Source organism: Triturus cristatus, chromosome 5_2 (genome assembly GCF_964204655.1).
Source record: "Triturus cristatus chromosome 5_2, aTriCri1.1, whole genome shotgun sequence".
Classification (NCBI taxonomy): domain Eukaryota; kingdom Metazoa; phylum Chordata; class Amphibia; order Caudata; family Salamandridae; genus Triturus; species Triturus cristatus.
The window spans coordinates 514094626-514122550 of NC_140588.1; the positions used below are offsets into that span (position 1 = coordinate 514094626).

A 27925-nucleotide genomic window follows, 5' to 3' on the forward strand; every position below is an offset into this window, starting at 1 on the left:
GGAGCGTCCATGCCAGTGATTACTTTGCTGGATGTTCAGGCCATTTTAAAACATGTGACATACGGTTCCTACGAATTAAGTAGTACTGTGTATCTGGACAAAATAACAGTCAGAATATGGGGACTGAGTCCACACCTATCATCATAGTATGCTGGCCCAATTCCTAGCTAGCTCACAGTGCCCCATCTCTACCAATAGCCATACCAGGTTACCAGATGGTATCTGCACCCTCAGAACATGACCACTCTATTTCCCCAAGGAAATTGTGGAAAAAAGATCTACCCTTTCGTTACTCAGGCATGCCCAAGGGAAACGCTAGAAAGCTACAAATTAGCTTTTCAAACAATTATTGAAACAATTGTATTCTTGTGTGAAAAGCGTGTGCTGCAATTGTTAGTTGATTTAAAGATAGCATTGCAACCAGCATTACAAGAATGGTGAAAAAGCGAAACGGTTCACCATTATAACATTGTTGTGTGATTATATAATTACATTTATACTTGTAATCCTATCTAATTCTACCTATACTAGTGAGTAGGAGTACCCTCTGCCAGATCTCTTGGGACAACCAAACACCCCATACCTGTGTACGATGTATCAGGAAGCCGATCTGGTGTAGAGGAGGCTATCACCCTTTGTAGGATTAAGGTTAGAGTCAACAGGGCTGCATCTCAGTCACAGTGCACAGCTTTCCAGGATAATCCAAGCCGAAGTGCTCCACTGCAGAATTTGGCTTAGGGGCGGTTTATACAATAAAGCACTGTTCTATCACACTGTGTCAAATGTGCAGCGCTGATGTGATTTTGTCTTGAGATTCAGAGCTGTCTCTAATTGGACAACCAAATGCAAGGGCATCACGCTCAATATTAGCCTTGGACAGAGTGAACAGGTAACATGATCAAATACGTACTAAGAAATGTGCTGCATGCAGAAAGTTTTTCTAAGTACGCCATTGTGTACGTGCAACTAATGAAAAAAGTCAGCATTAGAAAAAAATGTCAAGTTTAAACGTGTAACTAAAATTGAGACTTGTGTGCGGGCCTGGTTGTACCTCACAACAAGCCTTCAAAACAATTCTTCTTCTGACCATTGTGCTCTATCCGTGCTGACTGTAGCAGCTTCAGGCTGGCTGTTTTTGTCTCCAGACAGTCGTCTTCACAGATGTCCTCAGTATTCTGCTGTGTCTTAAGTGAATTTGAAAATAGTGCCTATTTGGAATGTGGAGCCCTACTTTCTATAGGATATGGACTTTTGCTTTCTGTTTGCAAATCCTGAAATACCTTCATTGACTGTATTGAAAATTTCAGAGAGTTTGCGAGACCCGTTGATGTCAGAATGTAAGACTTTCTTTTAGAATATTGCGGTACAGGGAATAAAGACCATAAAACGCAGCGATTTTATTTAATTTTTTCTTTACTTTCACTTTGATAAATCATTCTGTATTGTAGTCGGAAAGTATCCCTAATTTGAATCGAGCAAATGAGACAAGGATGTGTAGAAAAGGTTTGTGGTGCTGGTTACTAGAATCCTGTGCCTTTCCTGCTCGCAGTGTAGGGACTTCAATTCACATTACCACAAATCTAAAAACAAGCTTTTGCAATGCAATAGGTCTCGTATTTGTAAAGTTAGAGCTACTGGTGTTATAAATGACACCATATTTGTATTTGTTTTATTTGCAGTGGAGTGGTTTTTGTTTAAAGAAAGTATGTGCACACTATAAAGTATGGAAGCGTATGTGTAAGCATGAAGCTCCCAGGGAGTGAAATCATATGTAGGACAGTTATGGGAAAAGAAGGGAAGTGGCATGGCGACTTAGTGTGGGAAGGGACCAACGTTCAAAGAGAAAAATTAAAACTGGATGGAATAAATTAAAAGAAGAAACCCGAAGGTAATATGCCAACATACAATGTGCATCTGTTGAAATATTACTGGTGTGTTAATTTTACCCCTGAACTTAAGGCTTAATTGTAGGCATTGAAATGCCACAGCATGCAATGCCACGGCATGCATGTACCCCGCACACCACCCGGCCAACTCGTCCTCTGCAGTCCGGGGTTGTGTACAGCAACCGGGTAGACTGAAGGATGCGCAGGTACAAGGGAGTGGAGGTAGAAGGAACATTGCTGAAAATAAAACTGACTTACGAGCAGATGGTTTTACGTCCCGGTTAGTATCCAGGTCCTGTGGTTAGTTGCCCATTTTGTGGCACAGTGTGTTCAGGCAGTTGGAGAAACCCTTCAAGACCGCATCGCATTTGCACGGAGCAGGCGCACTCCTAATGCGTTTGTTATACAAACAAATGCTAATAATTAGTGGCTGCCAATGTTCAAGGTAAAGTACAGAAACGCAGTGCGGTTGGAATGGGCGTGGGCACCAGTTTTTCAAATCAAGACGGCGTACCGCGCTTTAAAAAAAAAAAAAAAAAAAAAAAAGCAAACCATTAAAAAAAAAAAGTTTGGTGAGCCACACAACTTAAAAAAAGCAGTGGCTGCCAATGTTAAAGGAAGAGTGCAGCATGCTCAATGTGGTTGGAGAAGGTGCGCAGCTGCTATTCTTGAAGATAAAGCACGGCGTGCCGTGCTGCTTGAAAAACCTACAATTGTAAAATATAATAAAGTGCGATTAGCAAGCCGTGCATGTTGTACCTTCTTCAACAAGACGTTAAATAGTGCTCACTAACTGTTAATGAAACCTAGAGAGTAAGATACATTTAAGAGGGGATGTCCTCGTGAGGGATAACAGAAGAGAGGGAATTACTAAGAAGAGAGTACTAAACCTATTCACGAATCAAAAGCCACCTTTTACAAAGAACAGTAAGAGGAGGCCAATTGAATAGCGCGTGTCCATCGTCTTAGTCTGGATGCTCCCCTGTACTCTCCACTGCTGCAGTTGGTGGGCCTCCCCAGGGGTCGGGCGCATTACACGGAGCGAATGCAGCAAACATGGACAGATCGTGCTGTGACGGAGGTGGGGATGTTATTTTTTGAAGGGAACCTGCAGACCTTCGCAGCATTGGTCGGTGACTTCGACCTTCCCGAAGGGCAATTCCTACGGCATAGGCAGCTTCTCACGGACTGCCGAAGGCAGTGGCGCGCGATCGACAAGGAACCCCCCCCCCCCCCACACACACCCGGTCATCCACGCGATCCTACAGATGGGCCCAGGACGCCATCAAGTCACTTGGATCTACAAAGCTATGCGGACCCTGCGGCAACCCACGCCTGCACCCCTCAGAGAGCGTTGGGAAACTGACTTCCGCAGAACCCTACATGATAGAGAATGGACCAGGGCCCTGGAGCATACCAAAAAAGTGTCCCGCAATTACCGTTTTAAGAATACACAACTGCACATCCTGCACAGGGCGTACCTCACTCCCGAAAAACTACAGAAATACTTCCCAGACAGTTCGTTTGCTTGCCCCAGATGCCTGGAACCCACTGCTGCCTCGTTTATACACATGTTTTGGGACTGCCCGACACTGCATAGTTATTGGCACGCGATCCATAGCGCTCTCCGCACGGTCACTGGGCTACAAGACCTGTACACATGGGAGGCGAGCGCCCTGGGTATACACAAGCGGCACGGCACAAACACAAGAAGGTGGAAAGACGTTACGCCTTCCTAGTGCTCTAGTGCTTCTCCTAGCCAAACGGTGCATCACCATGCACTGGAAGACACCGGAGGGGCCCCCCTAGCGTCATGGGTAGGGGCAGTCAAAAAATGGGGTAAAGCGGAGGAAACACTACTCAGAACGGAGGAAGCCCAAGGGATGCGCAAACACCCGATCTCCCTGCCATGGGCCATGCTAATGCACTCCTTCGCGCACGAAACCACAGCTGTGGCGGGTCCACGAACAATCGATCCCCAAGCCGCGAGCCAGGAGCCCACCCAGGGAGACACACGACAAGACCAGGCACCCGGTGGGTCGCGGACGTAGACCTCATCTGTCCCGCTACCATGCTTCCATATAGGTGGTAACTGGCGCCCCCGCATCCCCCTCCTCACCCGACTATCCTCCCATCCCCGCACTTGCAAAAACCCCGACATCATCCCACGCGATGGTCCAGCTCTCAGGCACAAGACTACTGTTGATCACTATCCGCGGCATAGTGCAACCCCCCCTGCCCCCCCCCCCCCCCCCCCCCAATTTCTATATCCCCAGTTGGTTGAGGCAGCCCCATAGCTTGATGATACACCTCACAGGGGAATAGACACGCTACATGGCTCTTATGCGGCGCAGTGACCACTGTGCGCATTGGTGGGGCAGGCCCAGACGCAGACCCTGGGCGTCTGTCTGCAGCTTAAAAAGAGTAACGAGGCGCATCCCTGCAATGTTAGTGAAAGTGAATGAAATTACAGAAGACAAGTGGTGGGGCATAGTTTGGCAGGAGTGGAAGATGGCCGACTAATTGAACAGTTCGATGCCTAGGGAATTATCACTCAGAATCCTAGTTCTGACTCCAGTTTGCATGTGGAAACAAAATCAAATATTAACTCCGGAGTCACCTTAAACCTTTTTGGTGCAAAACAGGTGTTGATTAGGGAAGGATTCTGGATATGCGTCTACTACGATGTCCTTCATCACCAGGATAGAGAACGCATGGCAGATGAAAGCAAGGCTCAACTATCCTTATGAGTACAGGTCAGACCTTGAACTGTGAATAAATGCCAGCGGACAACAACCACAAGAATGAAGTACAACTTTATCCAGCTACTGTGTATGATACAGGAACAAGCAGAGTGATAGACACCGGATGCCTCATTCTAAAACGCTCATGCACCTCCCTTTCTTGAAGAATGGATACCTAGGGTAACAGAGTTAGTATTTGCAGGTTTTGAACTAGAAAGAGTTAACACGTACCATCCTTTAAACCCTTTGAAATCACGAAGATCACTTCACCCATACCAGTAGTATGCAAACCGTTGAGAGATTGCCATGTAGAGAAGATTGTGGATTATAGGAGGCATCAAAAGACTGTCGTGTGGTAAAGCAAGAGAATAAGCATTGTGCAAGACTACTGTAGAGAGAGAGAGAGGTGAGAATAAGGAAAGGCTTCTTAACCCCTGAGACCAAAACTGTGATCTGATATCACACTCCATTTAGTTGATCCTTCGAAATTCAGCTTTTAAAGTCAGTGTACATTTTTCACATCCATAATGATTTAGGATATTTTCTTGAGAACCTTTCAGAATCCAAAATTGACATAACTGTGCCCCAACATAAGTCCATTAGTAAGTAGATATACGTTGAATGTTAATATTCCAATGCACTGATGATAATTTTCATGTAAAATGACGTAGAATTGTTCAGCATGTCGAAGTGCATCCGATAAGTGGGACAAAATTGGGATCTCAGCCTTGAGTGCATCTAGCAGGAACCTATTAAACCAGTCTGTGGCTATCCTTCCATAACAATTCACACACCTAAGTAGAAGAAACGTCATACCTAATCCTTTGAGGTGACCATTGCTCTTTCGGTTTATAATATTGAATTGTGAAATCTATGTAAAAGGTTTGACTAGCAAACCTTAAGCAGCTTTCCTTTCCCTTTCAGTGTCATGCTAAGCACTGTACAGAACTATCTCACGCTTAAGCATGTTAGCATCAGCATTTCGCTCATGTTCTCCTCCTTCATACCAAAGGACCTCTTAAGTGACGTCTCCGTTCCTTTGAATTACATTTTGCTGTGAGCATGAAATTAATTAATTGTGTCGCAGTCTAGTCCAGTACTCAAGCAAAAATCTATTACCTAGGCAGACAAATGGCATATGACCATCTTTACACTCTAGCTAAGAAAGCAGTGATCATAAAACAATTTTCCTAGAAAACTATAATCACAGTTTTGGTGGGAGAAGTAATGCACACGATTTGACCTCTACATATATGTATGTGATGGTAGGAATGATAATAGTGGGGTGTTTGAGGGTGGGTGTTCCACCAAAAATAAGCAAAGAAATGGTGATAAACTTAATTAAAAAAATTGTGAACATGGTTTTCAAGTACTGGGGTCGAGTTAATGGGGTTTTTGGTAATAGCATCGATCTAGAGACATTATTTGGAGGACCACAGTCTTGACCCAAATAGAGCATAGTAAGAAGGTCCTTGCAGTACAAGAGCTCTGTGCATAACAACACACACATTATGTTCATCTTATTTGTCCGCTAGGCATGAGTGCCCTAAAATGTAATCCACTGATTTAGTTATCCCCTCCCGCCACTTCCAGGTTAACCTATCATTCCTGAATTCTCTGACTTATGTTAATGTTTAGCATTAACCTTGAACGTAATCAGTCCTGTCAGTTATCCGTAATTTATTTTGAGACGTCACTAACTTTCTCACTCCTACATTTTCCATCTGAGAATGATTACAGACACAGTAGTATGTGTATGGGTGGCACATTTACAATACCATATTTATCAAACACATGGGGTACTAAGTCATTCAAGTATGACATTATCTTCTAGATATAGAGACAGTGCAATCTTGGAATCCCCTGAGGTACTGTTCTCCGGCCATCACCACACCCTCCTCTGGTTCCATAGTGTAGAGAAGCTAGCTATGTCTTGGATTAAGGTATGTGCTCACGATAGGGAGTGTGAAAGGACAGTTTGCTCTCAATGGAAGATTTGCTCTTTTTCCTGTTTGAGATTAGTTATTCAAGTAATAGGTGTGTCAGAATACACATCCTAATGAAGTGGAGAATATTAGGCATGGACAGAAAAGAGCAAAATGTAACATATTTATTTAAGTAATCTTTTAAAAAGAATACGGTTTCAGTGCTCCACATTTTATGAACAGTTGCCTGCCTAATAACTTCTGAAAACCAAGCACATAAAGCCCAATTGTCTCCAAAATTTAGTTTCTCTTGAACACCTGTAGATTTCACTTGAATCAAATAAATGATCTGAACACTTTGTATCAACTACTGGATTAAATCTAAACCCAATTTATCAAAGATAATTTGCAACTGCAGTTGGAAAAAGAAAAGTGTTTCTTGGATGTCATTCAGTTATGGATTCTTTAGACATGGGTCTCACTTGATGAACAGTAGCTACCAATCTTTATTTGCTGTTACTCTATAAACCAAAATGTTGCATTTAAGAGTACTTGATCTCTAATCTATTTGTGTAGCCATTTAGTGGATTTCCCCAAGCTTCAAAGGAATAACCGTTTTATATGGTTTTCATTTTGTGATCTATATAGTTTTACCTTTATTACTATACTCTTTATAGCTGAAGTCTCTATTTTCAAGTGGAATCATCCCACCTCCTAAACTCTCTGATGGGTTCAAAATTGTCAATATAACATGTCTTTCCTATCACCATTCATCTTCTAGCTGTGAGAAATGTAAAAGCTGTAATTCAGTACCCTGATATATATTGCTGCATACATGAGTTTAAACTCACAATCTACTTGCCTTCTGTAATTTCTTAAATAAAGTTGCTAATTATTCGAGTTCTGCTAAAGTTTCCGTTTGCATCTGGTGCGCAAATACATCCCACACAATATCGCAATGGCCATGCTCCAAATAAATGTAATTGTTTTAAGTGTAAAAAATAATAGTTGTTACTTATTGTGCACAGAAGATATTCATTTATGAAGTTGAAGTAGTAATGACCGAACAGAAGATCAAACCTAAACTACACCAGTCAGTAACATCTGTTTTCCATTGTGATTGTATGTGTCCATGTGTAGTGCTTCTGCTCTCTGCCCAACGGACCACAAGAGACTCTTTAATTTATGAGTTAAGGCAATAGATTCCTCATTTGAAATAGCAGTACTACAATCACTGGTATTCATCTCGCAGTTTCATAAGAAATGCATGATTCTCTGTGGTAATGAATATAACTTTTTTATTAACTTTTAGGCTGAAGCAAGACTCGCAGCCAAGCGAGCAGCCCGTGCAGAAGCAAGAGATATACGAATGCGAGAATTGGAAAGACAACAAAAAGAGGTATTAGTTACAAGTTTTAACACCTACCACTTTTCTTTAACACAGTTTATTGATTTTTTAAATGAACATATACATGCCCGAAGTGTTGCTCAGTATAAAAAAAAAAATACATACGTTTGTTGCTTAGCATCTAAGTGTTCAGATCTTCTTGCAATAGTTTGTATAGATCTGATTTGTCTCTGTTCACCATGTGTTTAAGCAACTATAACGCAATAACAATACGACCTTTCTAAAGAGGTCTACATGTCGGTTTCTTGCTGTTCTAAGAAAGGCATATCAAACTATTATTCCGTTATTGACTTATGGCATCCCAGTCTAATGAGGTGGATATGCAGAGTGATTATTGTAATCCTTTGTGTTAGAAATATTTATAATCCTTTTCTCAAAGACTCATTCCTGTCATCACAATCGATTTCCTGCCAAGTGTTAAATAAAAATGAGTTTTAGCAATTGATGGAGGAAAACACATAACAAAGTATCCCTTTTTCTAATTACCATGTGCAAGATAACTCAACAGTGCTCAGGGTTTTGACCAGAATAAATGACCGTATTGGTTGAATTTTACAACATTTGAGAACTTTATGACCTAGCCTTCTCTGTGTAGGTAATATTATTGATTATTGGGTTGCTGACCTGAAGATTGGTCATAATCCCTTTATCTTGAATAGGATCTTCAGTATGTGGCACTAATTACAGATGTGTAAATTTTTGTGTTGAGCCAAGGGAGAAGGATAGCTTTCTCACAACTTATCTGAGAATGGAAACAAGGGCACTACATTTAAGATGGGCAGCATTCTACATTATTGGGCAAATGGCTGTCTGCAAATGCTTTAACTCCCATTCTTTTGATGACCAGAAATGTTTGTGAGAACACAGGTTGCCCATAATATCTATATGCCCTGGTCACAAATTTGCATCACTACAGAACCGGCTTTATCTGACAATCTCCCCAACTGTGTATCGAGGCTCCTTAAAGACCAATTTGAATGCCTGTTTAAGTGACTAAACATAGTTAGATGCCATCTTCTAGGCATCAAGTTATGTTTATTTAGCGTTCAGGTTACTGCAATGGTTTATGGCTTAATGTTTGCTCTTGATTAGGAAGTTGTTGCTAGGTTGTGCCTTGGTTTCCTCTGCACTTTAAGGTTTTTGTAAGGAAAATAACTTGGTTTGTGCGTGCTTTTATTTGAGCTAATTAGCTAGTGTGCTCTAAAATGTCTTGCTTGGAAACATATCCTATTTGCAATTTCCTCAACATTTATTGTAAATGAGTTGTCTTTCTTTGCCTTAATGTTATTTGATAGCGACTCATCAAGATCGGTTTGTCCCTCTATCTGTACCTCCATGTTCTCCAATGTATGACTTTCTGTTGCTTTAAACGGTCCGTAATTTTGTAGCTGGATATTATTGTATGCCAATATTCCACAGTTTCCGTATTCCTTATTGTTATATTGGATTTTGTAGGCCTGTTTATATTATGCATACATTTTGCTCTTGGTATGGAAAGCTGCAGTATGTTGATTTTTGATTGTTGCTGATATGTTATATTTAATATTTCTAATATTGTTGCCGTATTCTTGAAAAAGGGGTAACATTGTGCTACAGTTAAGTATAAGAAGAAAATAGCTGACAGTTTTGACCTATTAACTAAACAGTACTATGCACGTAACATCTAGTCTTAGGTTTGTTAAAGCTTGTCTTAATTAAATAAATCCCACCTCGATCTTGATAATTTGTCTTCCTTTTGGGGTACTATCCTGCTTTCATTTATTAGTAAAATCATTTTGATCGCGATGCATTTCCACTTCAGTTGCGTATTGTTCTTACCATTTTATTGTTTTCTATTCATTCAGGCATTAGATGACTGTGTCACGCAGAGGTGGCAAATTATAACATGAACCATGTACCCTTTGTCTCACCGGAAACGCATGTGTTGTCGCCTGCAAAACATTTTATTTTACAGTGGGCTTTCATCCCACCCATTGCATACCATTGGTTGGCTTCATCACTTTCATTCCTTGCTTCTCTTTGGTCAGCTTGTGCCTAATTCACTTCCTGTTTGTGCGTTTGTCCGTCCCCTGAAGCACAGCCAAAGTATTGTCCCTTTTTTTATTTACACAATATTTGATGAGAACTTCACTAGTCGGGGAGTTGTTGAAAGTAATAAAAGCCAGAAAATGGCACTAATATAAACTCCAAAAGGTAAACCAGCATTGACAAGGCCAATATGTATGGGGTTGGCTGATGAGAGATAGATAGATGGAGGAATAGATGGATATCTCTCTCTATATATATTCATAGGACACATTGTATCAGTTGGCCCTGGCACTAAAGGAGGCATCTTATTGTTCAGGTCTGCAAATTGTGCAAGAGCAGAATGCCGTCACTAACGGTGAGGTAAGCCAATGGCCAAAGTGGGCTGACCTTGTGCCCGATGTTATAAGGTGAGCTGTGGTTGGTAGAAGTGAAATGTCACTACAGCAGACCAGTGGATGATTAAGAGGGCAGACTGAAAGCTCCTTTAAGTAAACATGTATGCTATATTTATTTTTATTAAAAACAAATGTTCTTAGATGACGTCAAACCTAAAAAAGGCAATATAACACTGAAAGACATTCTCAGCCTGTTGAATCCTTTCCTCTGTCAGTTTCTTCATTTACATAAATTTCTTAGTGAGTTAAAAAGCTATTTACATTGGCTTTACAAAATTCTCTGATGGCCCTCTTGCCAATAAATCTTGTTTTGTTGTAGAGGTAAAATGGAGACTTTTAAAGATGATTAAAATAAGTACATATTTTGTCATGAATTCATCCTTGATACTTGGTGTTTGCATGCTGCTCTTCTCCGCATGGAATACAAACTAGAATACAAAATAAGAACAGAGCACCATTTCTTGCTAGGTTCAAGAAAGTTATGATTAAAGCGAATATTAGTAGATTGCTTTTTTATTATTCCACCCCCTGGGTGTAAGATATGTCTTGTGTGCATTTTAAAAGCATTCTCATCTCTGCTTAAAAATGACTTTGTAAACTCAAATACACTGGTACAAATGCATGTATTTTGAAAGCAATAGTTACTGCTAGAGACAAAAGTGTATTTTGAATTCAGAAAGGTAAACCTTTACTGAAAGATTTTAGTGAAGTATGTTGATCGTCTCGTTATTTGTAAATGTTATTGAGCGGTTCCCATTAGCCTTAGGGATTTCAGTGGTGTGGAATTTCTATCACCAGATGCCCCGGAACGTGTTGTTTGTGTTGAAGGACAGCGTGTTTTCGTTTATTGGCCACTCGACAAGTATGTCCAGTCCCCTGCAGCACAAACCCTTTGCCAATATACACTTCACGTCACCCTTTGCCAATATACACGGAATCGATATGTGAAACCGGATTCTCTCCCAGTTAAGCTTTGTTTGTATTCATATGTATAAGTGATTCACACTTGTATGTACGATTCATTAGTGCAAATCATTTATCACCAGAGAAAGCTCTTGCATTGACAGTGGTTCCAGTTGAAAAATTATATACGTTAGCAAAATTTTATAATTTGAGGTGTCTATTTTAATGTTCTGAGAGTATATGCAAATATAGGCATGTGCATAAAAGCAAGGTTTTTTAAATTGTTTCAAGATACAATGTTCCCCAAAAGGCAATTGGTAAAAAGGTTTTACCATACTGTTGCTGAACTTTAAATGCCACTCTTTTGAGGCAACATTTGCTAAACCGTAGTTGATACATTCCAATATTTAACAAATAGTTTTAATAATGGAGAATTGGTGTTGAACTCTTGTGGATGAAATGAAATGAAATTAGTGGCCCCATTGTTAAAACAAGTCACAAAAGTGCACCCACAGGCATATGTCCTTAAATTGGTGCAGCTGTATATCTTTCAGAAAGTAATAAAACTTTCCAGATGTGTGCCTTGAAGTCATACTCGAAGCAAACTTTAATGAATTTGATTTTCACATGAACAGAAACGCACACTTCCATATGCTCATGTGAAAATCTGCTGAGCGATCGCAAATTCCCTTTCCCCAAACCCCTTTTTTTCCCCACCTTAGAAAATGTTTTACTTAATGTTAGGAGTAAATTTCCATCTTTATCCAGGTTGCAGAAATGTTGGCATGGAGTTAATCAAAACTGTCAAAGTCAAACATGATAGTTTGTGGCAGCTCAGAGGCTTACAGGACTTTCCAACCCGAAGCTACTACTTCCTGACTACTTTAAACCCCTTTGTCGATTTTAGGAATTGTGTCAACATTAGAGCCTTTCTAGAACCAATACTGTGATCTAATATGACCCCCTCCGTAATCCAAGAGGCTCCCATCTGATCTTTCATAAAATGAGAACGCTGCCTTAATTTGTCAGCTCTCTTCGTGGTACTGAAAGGAACAAGTGGATTTTTTCACAGGATAAGTAGATGTCTGAAGCTTCCTGTCCACACTGTCCGTTGGACAAGATGATATTTTATGAAAGTGCACACCGCTGAGTTTTTATTTTGCTTTTTCTGATGGAAAATGGTGGTGCAGGTATTTGAGTTGTTTAAGATTGTAACAATTGTTGCACTGTCAAATTGCAGAGCGCATTTCCAATTCAGTTTCCTGACTTTAGCATACTGCTATGTCACTCTTTCGCCATAACCAATACTAAGCAGGAGCATAGGAGTGGTCCATTATGAAGGAGTGGTCCTGGTGTGATGGAGTCTACTTTAAAGAGCGTGAAGGAGAGAATTAGGTGGTTGTGTAACCAGCTCTGTTCGATTTAAAAAAGCACATTACTGGCTGATTTTTACTTTATTATTAGCAGTGCTTGGCTCCAAATTAGTAATGTTGTTTACCAACACGAACCATAATTTACACATATTCAGTTTCAATTGTATTAAACTGTCAGGGATGATCTAGAATAGCTGACCACAGTTGATGCTCTTACCTAATTGAACAATTGCCATCCCCATGATTTTCCGTTCCATTTAAAAAAAAAATATATATATCTTTGAATTTGATGCAGGATTAAATGCAGGATTACATTGGCTCACTAGGTAACCCTCTGGTTTGCATTTGTGGTGGGCTGCCCCTTTGTGAGATGTATACATTTTCAAAAGAATCTAGTTTACTGATTAGTGCTCCCCATTACAGGTGACATGAATTGAGCTGCCGCGTGCATAGGTGTTGTGATTTGAATGCAAAGCAAATTGTTTTTTACCTATTGCCTTTACTCCACTCCCTGGAAGTACTAATGGTTTGCTTTTTTAGCAATCTGGGCTACCACATAGTAATGTGCGATCACATTAAGCGGTAACAATCTACCTAATATATATTTCTGGGAGCATTTTAATACCATGGGTGCATTTTCCACTGCTTCTTAAGCAGGACTTGCGTCTTTCCTCTCATACCTATGAAATGTAATGTTGGTGTATCATGCTCTGTCATAGTCACTTGTAAGACATCAAATATTGAAGCGATGTAGCATCTACTTGTTAAAACCTGCCCTTTTTACCTGTTTGTAGCTTTCTCATCGTTCACATGATAGAAAATGGGGACAGATCCAAAAATGGATGGTAGGCCAAATGTGCCTGTTGTGCATGTACCAGTTCACTTATAAAACTAATGAGTTGGGTTGTTGTGAAGTACTACTAACTACTCATAAACTGCAACTTATTGGAACACCGATTGTGACGCACTTAACTCTTGTGGATATCTTCATGAATTGCTGTGCTGTGTGTTGGCTCATCTATTAATCTGGTATTGAGAAAATATTATTGTAGTTGTGATCACTTTGACATGGATTCTCTATGCGTAGTAATATAGAAAGGAGCCACCTTAACACAATTCCTCTGGATTTGGTAAACTTAATGAAAGTTGCACTACGTTAAACTTTAGATCATTTAATAATCTTAAATGTGAGTCATACAATATGTATTCCTGGCTATGTGTGCGTTGATTTTACATTTATTCTAAAATCGTTGCTTGCGTGGAGCTCGGCGTATATCAACTCTCTACTGTGAGTCTTGTTATTTAGATTCTTTGCACAGTTTGCCCTTATGGCTTCACTTGGTTTCAGCCACACTTGGGACCTGGGAAAGTTGGAAAGCTTGAGAAAATGTGTCAGATGGTATTTTGAAAGCACTACTGACCAGTAAAATTGATTAAATCAATAAGAACATAAATGCAATTATACATTATGTTGTGCTTTCCCCCCCAAGGTGCCTTTGGGGAAATGTGTGGCAAATGTTGTTTGTCTAGACACATTTCACTAAACGAAAAATGGATAAATAAGTGGCTTTTAAAAAAATTCTGTAGCCCCCTCTTGGACCATGTCTGAGGCGACGGTGACCCTGATCGCCAAACCCAACAAGGATCCCTTCAGATGCTGCTTATTTAGACCAATCTCTGTAGACATAGATGTGATATTTTTTGCTAAAGTTTGACAGCCTACCTGTAGGCTATATCACCCACTCTGATACATGTAGATAAAACGGATTTTATTCCATCTAGGTCTACCATTGCCAGCACAAAGAGCTCTCTATCTAATTGACCTAGCCAAGAATTAACATATGAAGGCAGTTCTGCTGCTGTTCAATGCAGAAAACACCCTTGATATGATTATCTGGGGCACGATGAGGCTACACCCTTCAGATCCATTCTGGGCAATAGGTTTAGAATCTGGATCAATATACTATATTCCTCTACTTGGCAAAGGTCTAGGTAAATGGTAGAGGCTCCCCTTCGATAGAGATCTAAAGGGGCACTAAGCAGGGTTGCACTCTCTCCCTCAATAATTTCACCCTTTATCTAGGACCGTTACTACAAAAATAAGAGTGAGGGGAGGTTCAGGGCACTCCCTTTCACCAAGACAACTTTAAGGTGTCTGCCTTTGCCGATATTTTACTATCTTTCATTGAGCCTCAGACCATCTTGCAGGAGCGGATCCCTCTACTGGAGGCATACCAAGATATGGCGGGGCTTAGGTTAACCTCAGTAAGTCATTGCAATTGGTGTTGTCAGGGAGTTCATGACTAGTGGCCACTCTTCAGGCTGATATTCCCTTCCAATGGTCCATGAAAAGACTGGCATACTTGGGCATCTACTTAACCCCAGACCTTTATGAATGCTCCAGACACATCAAAGCCCTACAGAGCCAAGTAAGGAGTGTCGTCGGGGAAATGTTTTGGGACCCTCTAAAATCTTGAGAAAGATTTTGGACCTGCTTCCTGTGACGGCAGGAAAAACCATAGTACGCGCCCTGGTAACGTCACTGTTAGACTACTGCAAGTCCTCTACCTTGGTGTGGCAAAAGGAGGCTTAAACTCCAAAGGGTGCAAAATGCCACAGTGCGTATGATACTAAATCCTTCCAGAAGGGCATCAGCCAATGATGCCCTCGCCAATCTTCATTGGCTACCACTGGGGAATAGAATTACGTTCAAAGCCTTGTGCTTCTGTCAGAAAATTCTCAATGACAGTGACTCTAAATACCTATCCTTTATGGCGCGGTCTTACCGTCCTCCATGCAATCTGATGTCTACAGGGGCCAACTTAGTATCAGTACCTCGTGTTTTTAGGGTCTGGCTAGGGGCCTGCTCTTTTTGCTATTGGGCAGCTAAAAGTTGGAATTCCCTGCCGGTTCACCTGAGAATGGAACCTTCTGAAACAACATTTCCTAATAGGCTTAATACCTGGCTGTTTAGATCTTTGGTTAGGCTCCTGGTAAGCCTCTGCTCCTCTTAGCACTCTGCTTCAGCCTCGATAGGTCTGGCCCAGCGTGGCGACACACCGTATGGTGTAACCTTTGCCCTTTAGAAGTTGCTTTATTATTAGTATTATTATTATAATTACTTAAAACTACTGAAAACTGAACTATTTCCTGGAGCTTCCATGTACAGTCTTGGCTTTGTAGAATAGCTTCACTCAAAACGACCATTCTCCCCAAGATCATGTACACATTTCAAGCTCTCCCACTTCCGTTCCAGAAAAGTAAACTCCCAGCTGCATGATTAATGTACGGACTTTATATAGGGAGGGGAAAAGACATGAATACATAAACAAATCTGCCACACTCATCCTAGACAGGAAGGTCTGGGGATTCCAGATATACACTGCTGCTATGAAGCGGCGCAGCTCAGATGTATTGTAGAATGGTTACATGATGAAATGTAGAAGATCTGATGATTTATAGATCAAAATTTAACAGCATGTGCGCTGGCAGAGGTTTTGTGGATTCCTAAGCGACAGAAGCCATAACCTTGATGTGTTGACAATTTCTACGGCAACACTGGAGGTATGGGATAATATTGTGCGATGTAAGGGTATGTCTTACACCTGTCACCTTTAACGCTAGACATAAATAAGAAAAAACTGACTTCTCCCCGATGGGACTGGACAAGCATCAGTTCTGGGTGTTTATTTCCAGGGCTGTTACAGATTTACAGACATTTATTTAAATGACAATATCAGACAATCCATTGATGTTAAAACCTTGTAGCAGATTCCGGAGAAAGAGCGGTTCAAATATTTGCAGCTAAGACACACTGGCTCACTCAACCACAGGTCAAGGAGGCAGCTACACGTCCATTAACAACCTTAGAAAAGTTTCAAAAGAGCTGGTAGAACGACTTGGGGGCTGTCTACTCGAGATCAATCAACTTTGTGCACCATGCCCAGAGTCGAGAAACCTTATATAGAATCACATTTAGGTGGCATTACACTCCAGTACGTCTCCACGCTATGTACAAACCCCACTTGCCAATGTGCTTGAGCCTTTCTAGTGAACCTGGCTCTCTGCTTCACATTTTATGGTCTTGCAATAAAATGGGGAACTTCTGGAAAACAATTGTCTTCACATTATCTTACTTGGAGGTAATGAAGATGATTGATGATCTGGTGGCCGTCATACGGGGAATACCCATACTGGACATGTATCCACTCCATTCTTTAGCCTATGAAAATATAGCGTACCATCTATGGGGTGAATCTCGTATATTCACCAAGATGTGAGATCCAGTCCTGACATTCCTAAAGGAAGACCTTTGGGAGCTCACATGCTCTAATAGGCTCTGGGACTTCAAGACCCGCAGATACACCTACAACTTTTAGCTGATGCAGGGTTAACCCAAGGATGGGAAGAACACAGACTTATAATACTGTCTGCTCTGTAGGACTCTGACCCCCGCAGACGTGGCCAAGGGAGCGTTGGAGGAGATTGGTGGGAAGAGGAAAGCTTTTTTTTTTTAATATTCATTCTTAAAACAACAATATAAATCATTGAAACAAAATGACAGTCCTAAACAAGTTGGCATTTTGTCATAAAGCAGCAGCAAAGGTCCTGTCCGCTCTATTTAGAGTGCTTGCAGGTCCTATACAATCTAAGTAGGATGGTCGGGGCATCCGTTGAACTATAAATAAGGCCTATAGCTATGAGCGTATAGACCATGTCCGGGCTAAGTCATGCTGCCACTACCCGTCAGCCCTTTTCTGAGTGTACCTTTATCCAATGGGAGAAATCTCAAAAGAATAGTAGGCAGGAGAAGTAAACAAGGTAGGCATAGGGTGTTTGAGGAAGTCATTCACCAGTCAGGGAGTGAGTTTAGCGATGGTGCCACTTCCATTGGCCACAGGAAAGAGAATTAGATTAGGATTTCACATCCTAAGTGCCCAATGCTTTTTTTGATCTGAAGGTTGTAGATGGTGGGCACCAGAGCTCATTTTTGGGGACACTTAGTTTTCATCATCAGAGTTTGAACAAGACCAAAGAGGCAGAAACTGAAGAAAGATGGGTAAAGAAAACAATAGGAAAACAGATGTAACTGAAAAAAGAAAACAAATGTAGGTTGGTTGAAGGAGTTATTAGGTTGAATCAAAGCTATGCATCCTTGGCATTCAGCCACCCAGAATGTATTAATGCTGACGGTGGCTTCCTACGAAAAACTTTGGCCTATTGACTTTTTTTGTTTATTAAAGAAAATAAGAACTGCTTGGTCCCCACACCACTGACTGTGAATGCAGACCCTCACTCTAAAGACTCCTCTTTCACTCTATAGCTATCTGCACAGTGCTTCCAAATTTATTCGACAGGTGGTAGGCAATGCAGTTAAGATGATGAAGGCTCACAAATGAGGGGAAATGAAGCCTCTCTTCTCTGAATAGAGTAGCCCTAATCTGATTGAAACCTCCGCCAATATCTGCGCTGTGACAACAGAAAGCATGTGCCCTTCTCCCAGTGCTGGGAACTGAAAAGGTGTATTCTGGGAACTCTCATTGTCTAAGGCAGATGTTGGAGTTATGTTGGTCAGCCCTGAAGGATCATAGTGTGTTTAAGTGTATAAACTGCTTCACTATGCCCATGGTCTGAGTGTCTGTGGCCTCCCAGTCTGTGCCCATGCATTAATGTCCCTTTGTCCTCTTGTCCCATTGTAAAAGACCATTTATACATCCGCATGTTCCCGAGTCAGTGACACAGACTTCTAATGTCAGCATCCGTCACAATGTCAGTGTCCGGATGCCAATCTATCCATGTCATTGTCAACTAGCCACTTATCCTTTCACCAGTTTCATTGTTCCTTCCTTCTGCCCAGTGTAAATAAACCCATCCCAGTGTCATGTTATTGTACTAATGTCACCATTCCTTTCTCATTGTCTCCTAGACGTTTATCTGTCTGGAATTTGTGGCTGTGTCCCAGTGATGGACTGTCTGTTCTAGTATTCCTGTGTCCGTATCCATAATCATGTTCTCCTGTGTCAATGTACCCATATAAGTGAGTCAGTGTCTTGTTGTCGCCATCCCTGTTTCAGTGTCCCTATCAAAATGTATTTGCAAGTCTTGGTAACCCCCTAGCATTTTTGTCTGTTAATGTTTGTGCACTATCCTGTTGCTACCCCTGCAGCTTGTCACTTCCTAGTGTAATCGGCATCCCTATGTCTTTGTCCCAATGCTTGTACCTTTGTCTCAACATTAGGGATTGAGGACTTGACAGTGTCCTTCTGGTTTTGTTTGTGAATACAACATGTTTTCTCTGTTTGTTTCCCGCTTTGTTTACAGTATTATTGCAAATGTCCCTGTTTGTTCATCTACCTGTGTCCCAGTGTCAGTTCCCCATTGAGAGTGCCTCATTGCCAAAGTTTGTGTCAGTTATTCTGTCCCATTGCCCATGTGCCAATGTCAGCATCCCAATGTCAACGCCCTAATGTTGGTTTCTGTGTCCGTATGTATTTACCCAGGGACTGTGGCAGTAATCTTCTGCATTGTTTTCATACCCAATGTCCATGTTAATGTCCCAGTGTCTGTATCAGTCTCTGTGTACCTATATCAGAGTCCGTTAGTGCCCTTGTGTCACTTTCCCAGTGTCAGTGTCTCCATGTCAGTAACACGGGTCAGAATTGTGTTGCTTTGGAGCTACAGTCAGTTCCTTCTTGTTAATGTCCTTCTGTTGTGTTACTGTCCTGGTGTTCTGTTCAAGCGTCTACATGTTGGTCTCCCAGGGTTACTCCCCAAAGCCATTGTCTCAGCATCCATGCTTGCATTCTCTGTTAGTGTTCAGTGTCAATGTGCCCAGTATCACCATGTCACTGTTGGTGCTCTTGTGTCAGTTTATCAAGATGTAAGTCCCAGTGTTCGGGCTAGTGCGTTGGAGTCTTTGTTGTCATGTGATTGCCGGGGCACTTCTGTCAGTTTCTTAGTGACAATCTTTATGTCCCATTATAACCTTGCTATGTTACCATCCATAAGTCAACACGTCTCTGTTGGTGGCCCAGGGCTGTCGATTCTGAACAGTTTCCAATGACTTTATTCCCACACAGGAACTAGCATATCTTGTCAAAATATTGAGAGTAAATTAAGAAAATCTGTGATGACCAAATAAAAGCCCTACTAATATATTTCACAATGCTGAACCTTTCTACTGAGGAACAGCAGACTGGGAGGACCACAAACCATTTCTGCTGATTCAGAAGAAGAGTCTGCCCCTTATAAACTCAAGCAAGCCACCCAACCTGCTTCCCCAGTCAATAGCTGCCCTGCCTGCACTTTATCTGTGCCTCCTTTAAAGAAGGCATTGTGCCTCTCTTATTAAAAAAGCTATACTAAGACCTAACTTGATTTTTTGTTGTTGATTTTTTTAAACTAATATGAGCCCTTCTGACTCCCCAACTATATGCCAATCTCACTTTAACCTTATGTGCCAAACCGATAGAAGAAACAGTGGCAAAACAATTACAAGACTTTGTGGGCCAAAGCATCCTCCTAGAAACCACCTAGGCTTGTTTCAGACCAGGGTTTTGTGCTCATCACATCAGAAATTGATGATATAAGACAATTAGTCAACAGTAGTAATAATACTCTAATTACTCCTGGACTTATCCATTACTTTGGCACCATCAATCGGTCCAACTGCCTTAAAACTTTGCATAATCTTGCCGGTTTGGCGCAATGCCGGTGCCTGCTGCACCCGCCATAGGTGCAAGTAGGGGAGCTGGCAGGGGCCTCGCCACCAATGTAGGATTAGCCATGGGGTGCCCTGGGTGGGCACTAGGGCACCCCATTTAAATTTTTTTATTAAAAAGGAAACACAAATGTTGGCGTGCCCTGAGTGGGCACCAGGGCATGCCACTTGCAGACAAAAGATGCTGGCTCCTTAAGGAACAGGGAGCCTACGGGCTCTGGGGCTCCCTCCCCCCGTGAACCCTTGTTTAAAAAAAATAAATAAAGTGGATGTCCTAGGTGGGACTTGGACACCCATAAAACATATTAACAGACACACAAAAGTGAATAATAAATGAGCGGCCACAGGATGAAGTAATGCGAACCTGTGTGTTCCAGTTGGTCGTGCTAAGATATTTGTAGAAGAGTAAAGATCGAGACACTGATACCCTGTGCAATAAAAAGATGTTTTTAATAAATATTTATAGTATAGAAATAATTTAGAATTTCATTTTGAATGGAAATGGAAATTAAGATGTTACCTAAATATACTTGATAAAAATAATTGAAATTAATTTAAAGATCATAATTTGATACTAAAATGCAATTTTAAAATAAATTTTAAAGGTAACTAATTTTAAAATGTATGATTAAGGGCGTTGCCAAGCAAGATGGCTGAGCGGATTTGAACCGCTTCAGCTCCGGACCCCCGTGGCTGCCCTAAGTGATTTTTCAGACCTGCAGCGAATCCAGCACGGTGTGCTGCTACGAGACATTTGGTGGACCCGATCCGGAGTGCGGCCAATGGTTCTGCCGGCGGCTCCGTACAGAAAAACGGACCATTAACAGCAGTGAGGCGCGGGGCTGGAGCGTCCTCCATCTTGATGCGGAGAGCGACGCGGGTCTGAACGGGCGCTGCCTGGGTGTGCCCCTACCCGGGATTGCCCGCCATAAGTTGTCGTTTCTGGCGTGATGACAATTCGGATGCTGCCTACCCTCCCCGGGACTGCGTCTTCACGGGGGCTGCCTGGGTGTGCCCCTACCCGCCCGATCTTCCGCCGCAGCTTCGAGGGAGCTGGCACTGGATGCGTGGCAGCACAGTGCTGTGAGTGAGTCCTGAAGGTACAAATGGAGGTGCGCTCGCCGCTTGGGGCACAACATGGAGCGTGGGGACTGATTCCTGCTGAAGGCGAGAATCGCTAGCAGTTTGGGACCTTAAAGACATTTTAGTTTCTTTTGATTCTGGTGCTGTGAGAGGATTACACATGGTGCCCTGCCTGACTTTAAAATGGCACCCACGCCCTTAACTGGCATCGGGGTGTTCCCGGTTCTGCATCGCTCGACCGCAGGAGTGGAGGTAGGGTGTACACCCTCTCTCCTGTGCTCCCTCCATGGTTGAGACCGTTGCCTCTAGTTGCTCCTGTCTTGGATGCTACTCCCTAGCGCCAGCTGCCTGCCTTTAATATGGCCGCTAGCATCCCTTAACTAGCGACCGGCCTGTGTTTGCGCAGGGTGCCTGAAGAGACTAGGGGGCTTCCCGGGGCGCCTTCCCACGATACAAACTGGTGCAGGCTCCAGTGACCTTCGCCGCAAAGCCCCTATGCCACTTCAGAAGACGTCGAACAAAGTCTCCCATTACTTTACTGCCACAGACAAGAACTCCACTTTGGCTGAGTTGGACCAGGCGCGGTCCATGGCTCTCACCAGAGAGGATTTGGTAGCCGCACTATGGGACTTTTAACTGACCTCTGCCAAGAGATGAAGAAAGATTTACATGCTTCCTTGGATCAATTGAAAGCCGACTTCACTGAGAAGATGGCCTCCCTGTGACAAGATGTGGACGCGGTGGGCTCCAGGGTGCTGGAGATGGAGGAACAGACACAGGCCCTCAACGCTTGCTCCCACAGCTTCCACGAATCCCAGATGGCACTTCAGTCCAAACTGCAACAAATGCTTCTGAAGGCAGAGGATTTAGAGAACAGGTCTCGGAGGGAAAACATACGTATCCGAGACCTGGAAGAAAATGCGGAGGGGCCCGACCTTGAAGCGTTTGTTGGAGCTACTGGCCCCCCCCCCGTCAACTAAAGATCAAGATTAACTGAGTCCATCGAGTGGGGCCTGCACAGGCAGGCGAACGCGAACGGACAAGAGCTGTTTTGGTGAAACTGCACTCCTTTCAAACGAAAGAAGCCAATCTGGGTGCAGCGAGTAAGAATGATGAGGCCTCCTCTCATGCATATAAATGTGACCCGTTTCAAGACTTGGCGCCTGCCACTTTGGTGCAATGAAAATCCCTATGACCTGTCACCACCAAGCTTCGGGAGGACAACATCAAATATTGTTGGACTTATCCCTTTGGTCTCACCTTTGAATACCCGAACGAGTCTCACCATGGGACTGAGCTGAATGAGGGTTTGCGGGTCCTCGACCTCCCGATACCGACGGAGGAGGGCGCCTCGGGTCCCTCTACCGGTGAGGGCTGATAAAGGAGAGAGACCCGCTCATGACAAACAGTCACAAAGAATAGATCGACACCCAAGTGACTCTCTTGTTATGCGCAGTGGGGGTGGTCTACTTTGGCGTGCTGAGGTCCCCATATCACACTCACATGTGAAACCAACAGGGGCTGCCGGGATGGATCGACGGTGCTACGGAAGGAGCACACCAGCGCTCCGAACTACGTTGCAGAGGTGTAATTGACATAAACAGTCTCTACAAGTACTCTCTATGCTATAGCAGCATGGCAACAGGGGGTACGGGCCTTGACCGTATTGCCAAAATTGTTGTTTAGCTTCTTTATGAAGTTTCCTGCCGAGAGCCTGTTGGCGCCTTGGCATATTTTTTCATGGGGTTGTTGGGGGTAGGGGGGAGCGGGGGGGTTCCTGGTGGTGGTGCTGGGGGGGTACGGGGCTTCTGGTCGCATGAGGGCAAATTCTGTAGGGCAGACACACTAGCGCCATTGCAGCAGTCGTATCCTCTGAGGGGTGGTTCTTGGAGGGAGACCAATGGACGTGACAGGAACTCCCTGTTTTTTGGATGGTCTCGATCGTGTCCTGGAACATTAAAGGTCTTAATTCGCCACAAAAACGGCAAACAATTTGGAAGTATATCAATGACTGTCAATTTGAGGTAGTGGCGCTCCAGGAAACGCACTTGAAAAAGTCGGAGGATAAGCAACTCCGTCATAGAGCTTATCCTTTAATTTACCAGTCATCAGCTAGCACCAAACACAATGGGGTAGCATTGCTTTTCCGGTCTTCAGCTAAATTCCTGCCGGAAGCAGTTAAGACCGACCGGGAGGGGAGAGCTCTTATGGTGAAGGGGAGGCTGCGGGGCACCTTGTGCACCTTTTATCTCTTTGTACGCACCTAATACGGGACAAGTGACTTTCCTTTCTAATACACTTGATTTAATAGGCGGTTTCGCGAAGGGTCCAGTGATTCTTTTGGGCGACTTCAATCTCACATGGCATGACACTGTAGACTGCTCCCATACACACAGGACGTCTCATCTGTTTCCCCAAAAGCCTCCAGCAACAATTCCACACCCTGGGCCTCCTAAATGCATGGCGGATGCTAAATCCTGACTCCAGAGATTATACCTACTTCTCTCATGTACCCTGCACCTACTCTAGGATCGATCACATTTTCATCAGCCAAACACTTCAGGGTCCTCTTCGGGCAGCCCAGATTCTGCCAATTTCAATTTCGGACCATGGTCTCGTTTCTATTAGCTTAGTGCGGGGGGGGGGGGGGCAAACCCGACACTGCCCGATGGTATTTCCCAACTTCTATCAGGGACAAATCTCTCCGGGAAGACTTGAGGTCCGCTATTACTGAGTTCTTTACACTTAACGTCCTGGCAGACACCTCCCCGCAAAATAACTGGGACGCTTTTAAAGTAGTTTTGCGGGGTAAATGCATCCAACTTAATGCTGCCCTTAATAAACAAAGGGCGAAGGAACGCCTGGCTTTGGAGGCGGAACTGGAGGCCCCCGAAAAATTGCACTAGGAACAGTCAACTCACGCGCTGAAGAGACAGCTCACGGCCTGGAGGGGTAAGCTCAGGGCTATCTATCACAATAGAACCGAATACACACTACTCAAATTGCGACAGACATCGTACGCACAAGGGGACAAGGTGGGGACCCATTTAGCGCGTCAGTTGGGAGAAAAACGAGAGCGCAAGTATATGGGGGAATATTAGACGCAGACGGGCACCTTACTCCCGACGATATCGGTAAAGCTAACCTTTGGAGCCTTCTATGGAGACCTCTACCGAGGAGATCCCCCTGACCACACCCTGCAACAGCAATATCTTGACTCATTAGAGCTCCCCTGCCCAACACCAGCGGCGGCGGAACCGTTAGATGCTCCCATCACATCAGAGGGGGTTAGACAAGCCATTACTAAACTTAAACTACACAAGGCGCCGGGGCCGGACGGCCTTGTGGCACACTTTTATAAGTGCTTTGCCTCCGAGCTGATTCCGCATTTAACCTCTCTGTTCAATGCCATTGCGTTGGATGCCAGGGTTTTGGCCTCAATGGCCAGGGCTGTCATCTGTTATCCCAAAACCAGGGAAGGACCCTCAACTTTGTGCGTCTTATAGACCTATAGCCCTTATCAACCTAGATGCAAAGCTTTACTCTTCGATCCTGGCTGCCAGGCTGGAGACTTGATGCCCATTCTAATCTACCCTGACCAGTCTGGCTTTATAAAGAGGCGGCAAACGCATGATAATATTCGATGCACTATCCACCTTATCGAAAAAGTCTCGAAGTTTAAAATCCCTGCAATTTTGGTGGGGATCGACTCGGAGAAGGCCTTTGATAGGGAGGACTGGTCCTTTCTTTTCCTCACCATGCAGAGATTCGGCTTTGGAGAAGGGTTCCTCAATATGGTCTGGACCAACTACCATCTACCGCAACCACGGGTCCTAGTTAATAGTCAACAGTCTCTCCCCTTTGCCATTAGCAGGGGCACGCGTCAGGGTTGCCTGCTCTCCCCCTTCTATTTGCCCTCTGCATCGAACTCCTTGCTACATGATTCCGAGACAAAGAGGCGATACGGGGCATACGCTTTGGTGGCACAGATCATACAGCCTCCTTCTTTGCGGATGATGTCCTACTAACGCTACTGGAACCGTCCACTACCCTCAGAGCGGTGCAGGAGGATCTACGAAACTTCGAGCGGGTCTCTGGTTTCAAAGTGAATTTCTCCAAAACTTCCATATTAAATCTCACACTGTCAGATGCAGCTGCGGCGAACCTGCGGGGCTAAACAGCGCTTCAATGGGCTAAACACTCTCTGCTTTATCTCGGAGTGCATCTCACTCCTAAAATTGGTGCTCTCTTTAAGGTGAACTCCCCCCCCACTAGACAGTGATTTTTTTACCATGCTAGTGATCGTTGGTCATCAAGTTTATCTGGCAGGGAGGGAGAGCTTGCCTTCCCTTCCACTGCGACACCCCAGAAAAAACAGGGGTGTTGCTCTCCCCGACTTCCAACTATATTACCAGGCGGCTCATCTGAGGGTAGTAATGGAGTGGACGGTGAGAGAATCTGAAAGACACTGGCTCCATATGGACAGGGCGATTGTGGGGCGGACCATTTGGGATGTCCTATGGAAACCAAAATCTGACAGGCGGGTAAACGCATACCTTAGCACACCCACTTGCACTACTACTCTCGCGGTATGGGACCAGGTTACGATGCGGGAGGGCTGGACCACTTTCCCCTCTCCTTACACCCCAATCCACTTTAACCTGGCCTTTCCACCGGCAATGAACGAGGGACCCTTTGATAGCTGGCGGGAGGGTGGCTGTTTGAAACTGTCGGATTTATTCCATAACTTTGATGTCCGGACATTTGAAACCTGCAAAAGAGAATTCCAGATTCCCCATCAGGTACATAATCAATACTTGAAACTAAAGCACTGGGTCACCCTCCCACACATACGAGATGCCGCTACCAGAGAGCTCACGGCCATGGAACGGTTGGTACTCAAGGCAGGAAACATGAAGGGGGCGATCGCCTCACTATATACATGACTCCTAAATACCCTACACGCACCCCAAGCGTGCTATATGTCCTTTTGGGCGCAGGTGCTGGGTCGGGGGGGGCTCAGACGAAGAATGGAAAAATCTATGGGGCGACATCACTAAATAAAATCACTCTGTGGCTCTGCGAGAAGCACATTACAAAACACTACTGGACTGGTACCTCTACCCCACCAAGCTCAAACGGATCTTCCCTGACACCTCCGATCTCTGCTGGCGGGGCTGCAGGTTGAAGGGGGATTTTCGCCACATCTGGTGGGATTGCCCAGGTATCCAGCCTTTTTGGGAAGAAATCCTTTCTCATATTAAAGACATCCTGGGTTATACCGTCCCGACTTCTATAGAGGAAGTATTACTTGGCCTTAGGGATCCTAAACTGGAGCACCGAACAAAGGCTGACCAGACTATCTGGTGGGCTTGTTTGGGGGCGGCGAAACTCATGATAGCATTTGCTTGGAAAAAGAAGGCCGCACCGGAGATTTCACTATGGCATGCCCGGCTTTGCAGAATTCTCTCTATGGAGCGCCTTGAGGACATTTTCCGGGATGACTTTATGGCCTTTGAAACTAGATGGGGCCCATTGGTGTCTTACTTGTCCAGGGGCCTACCCTCGGCTGTGTGCCCTCCCTCCTTAAGGTCCATGCATCTATTCCAGTTCTAATTCCCTGGACTAGACCGCCACTCCTCTCACAGTTTAGGCCCCGCTTCTGCAGCCACACCTTTTTGACACACCCGTGCGACGTACTTTATTCCTGTACGGCTTTACCACCACCAGTGCTTGGGAGGGGGGAGGTTAGGGGCGGGGTTTTCTGATTTCTTTTTAGTTTTTTTGTTTGTGGTTTTTTCCATGGGATGTTTGCCCAACACAAAATGGTTTTCAGCTTTGAAGATAACAGGGGGACTGTGTCAGACCTAGCGTTATGTGCAACTAGACTTCCATTAGCCGAGGGGTTTGACTCTGTGATTTGTGCACCCTACTGTACTCTGTATGTGGTGTTACATATGATACTGAATAAAAAGATTTTTGATAAAAAATGTATGATTAAACATTACATTTTAAATATAAATATATGTAAATACTCAAACTGATATCATAATAAATATATTTGTTTAAATCACTAGTGTGTGTGTGTGTGTGTGTGTGTGTGTGTATATATATATATATATATATATATATATATATATATATATATATATATATATATATAGCACACTATATATTGTATCTTATTATATGTAAAGGAGGACTGGCGAGGTTTACCTGTCCAAAGAGAAACACGATATTATAACAAAAAAGAAAGTTAGGGAGAAGTTAATCTCAATAATTTCCTGGGGCGGAGAGGGTTTTTAAATAGTTTTGTGGGGGGGGGGTCATGCCCAATCCAATGAACCCATACATATATGTAAAAGAATTGAGTATATAAGTAGTTCAGTTCTCATTTCGTTTTTGTTAATACATTTTAAGAAAAAATGTATTGGATGCAGCGAACAATTTAAAAAAAAAA

The 27925-nt window shown here is 43.4% G+C and overlaps 1 protein-coding gene across 14 annotated transcripts in view; it reads left to right on the forward strand.

The window, feature by feature from the left end:
• Positions 1-27925, forward strand: part of LRRFIP2 (LRR binding FLII interacting protein 2) — a 412043-nt gene that overhangs the window by 107901 nt on the left and 276217 nt on the right. For 12 of the 14 annotated variants that reach the window (XM_085607540.1, XM_085607550.1, XM_085607545.1 and 9 more), the window contains exons 3-4: positions 7868-7954; positions 13457-13507. In XM_085607540.1, the coding sequence (XP_085463666.1) occupies positions 7868-7954; positions 13457-13507 (138 nt within the window). The remainder of the gene's footprint in view (positions 1-7867; positions 7955-13456; positions 13508-27925) is intronic. The other 2 variants (XM_085607556.1, XM_085607555.1) reach the window with 1 other exon arrangement.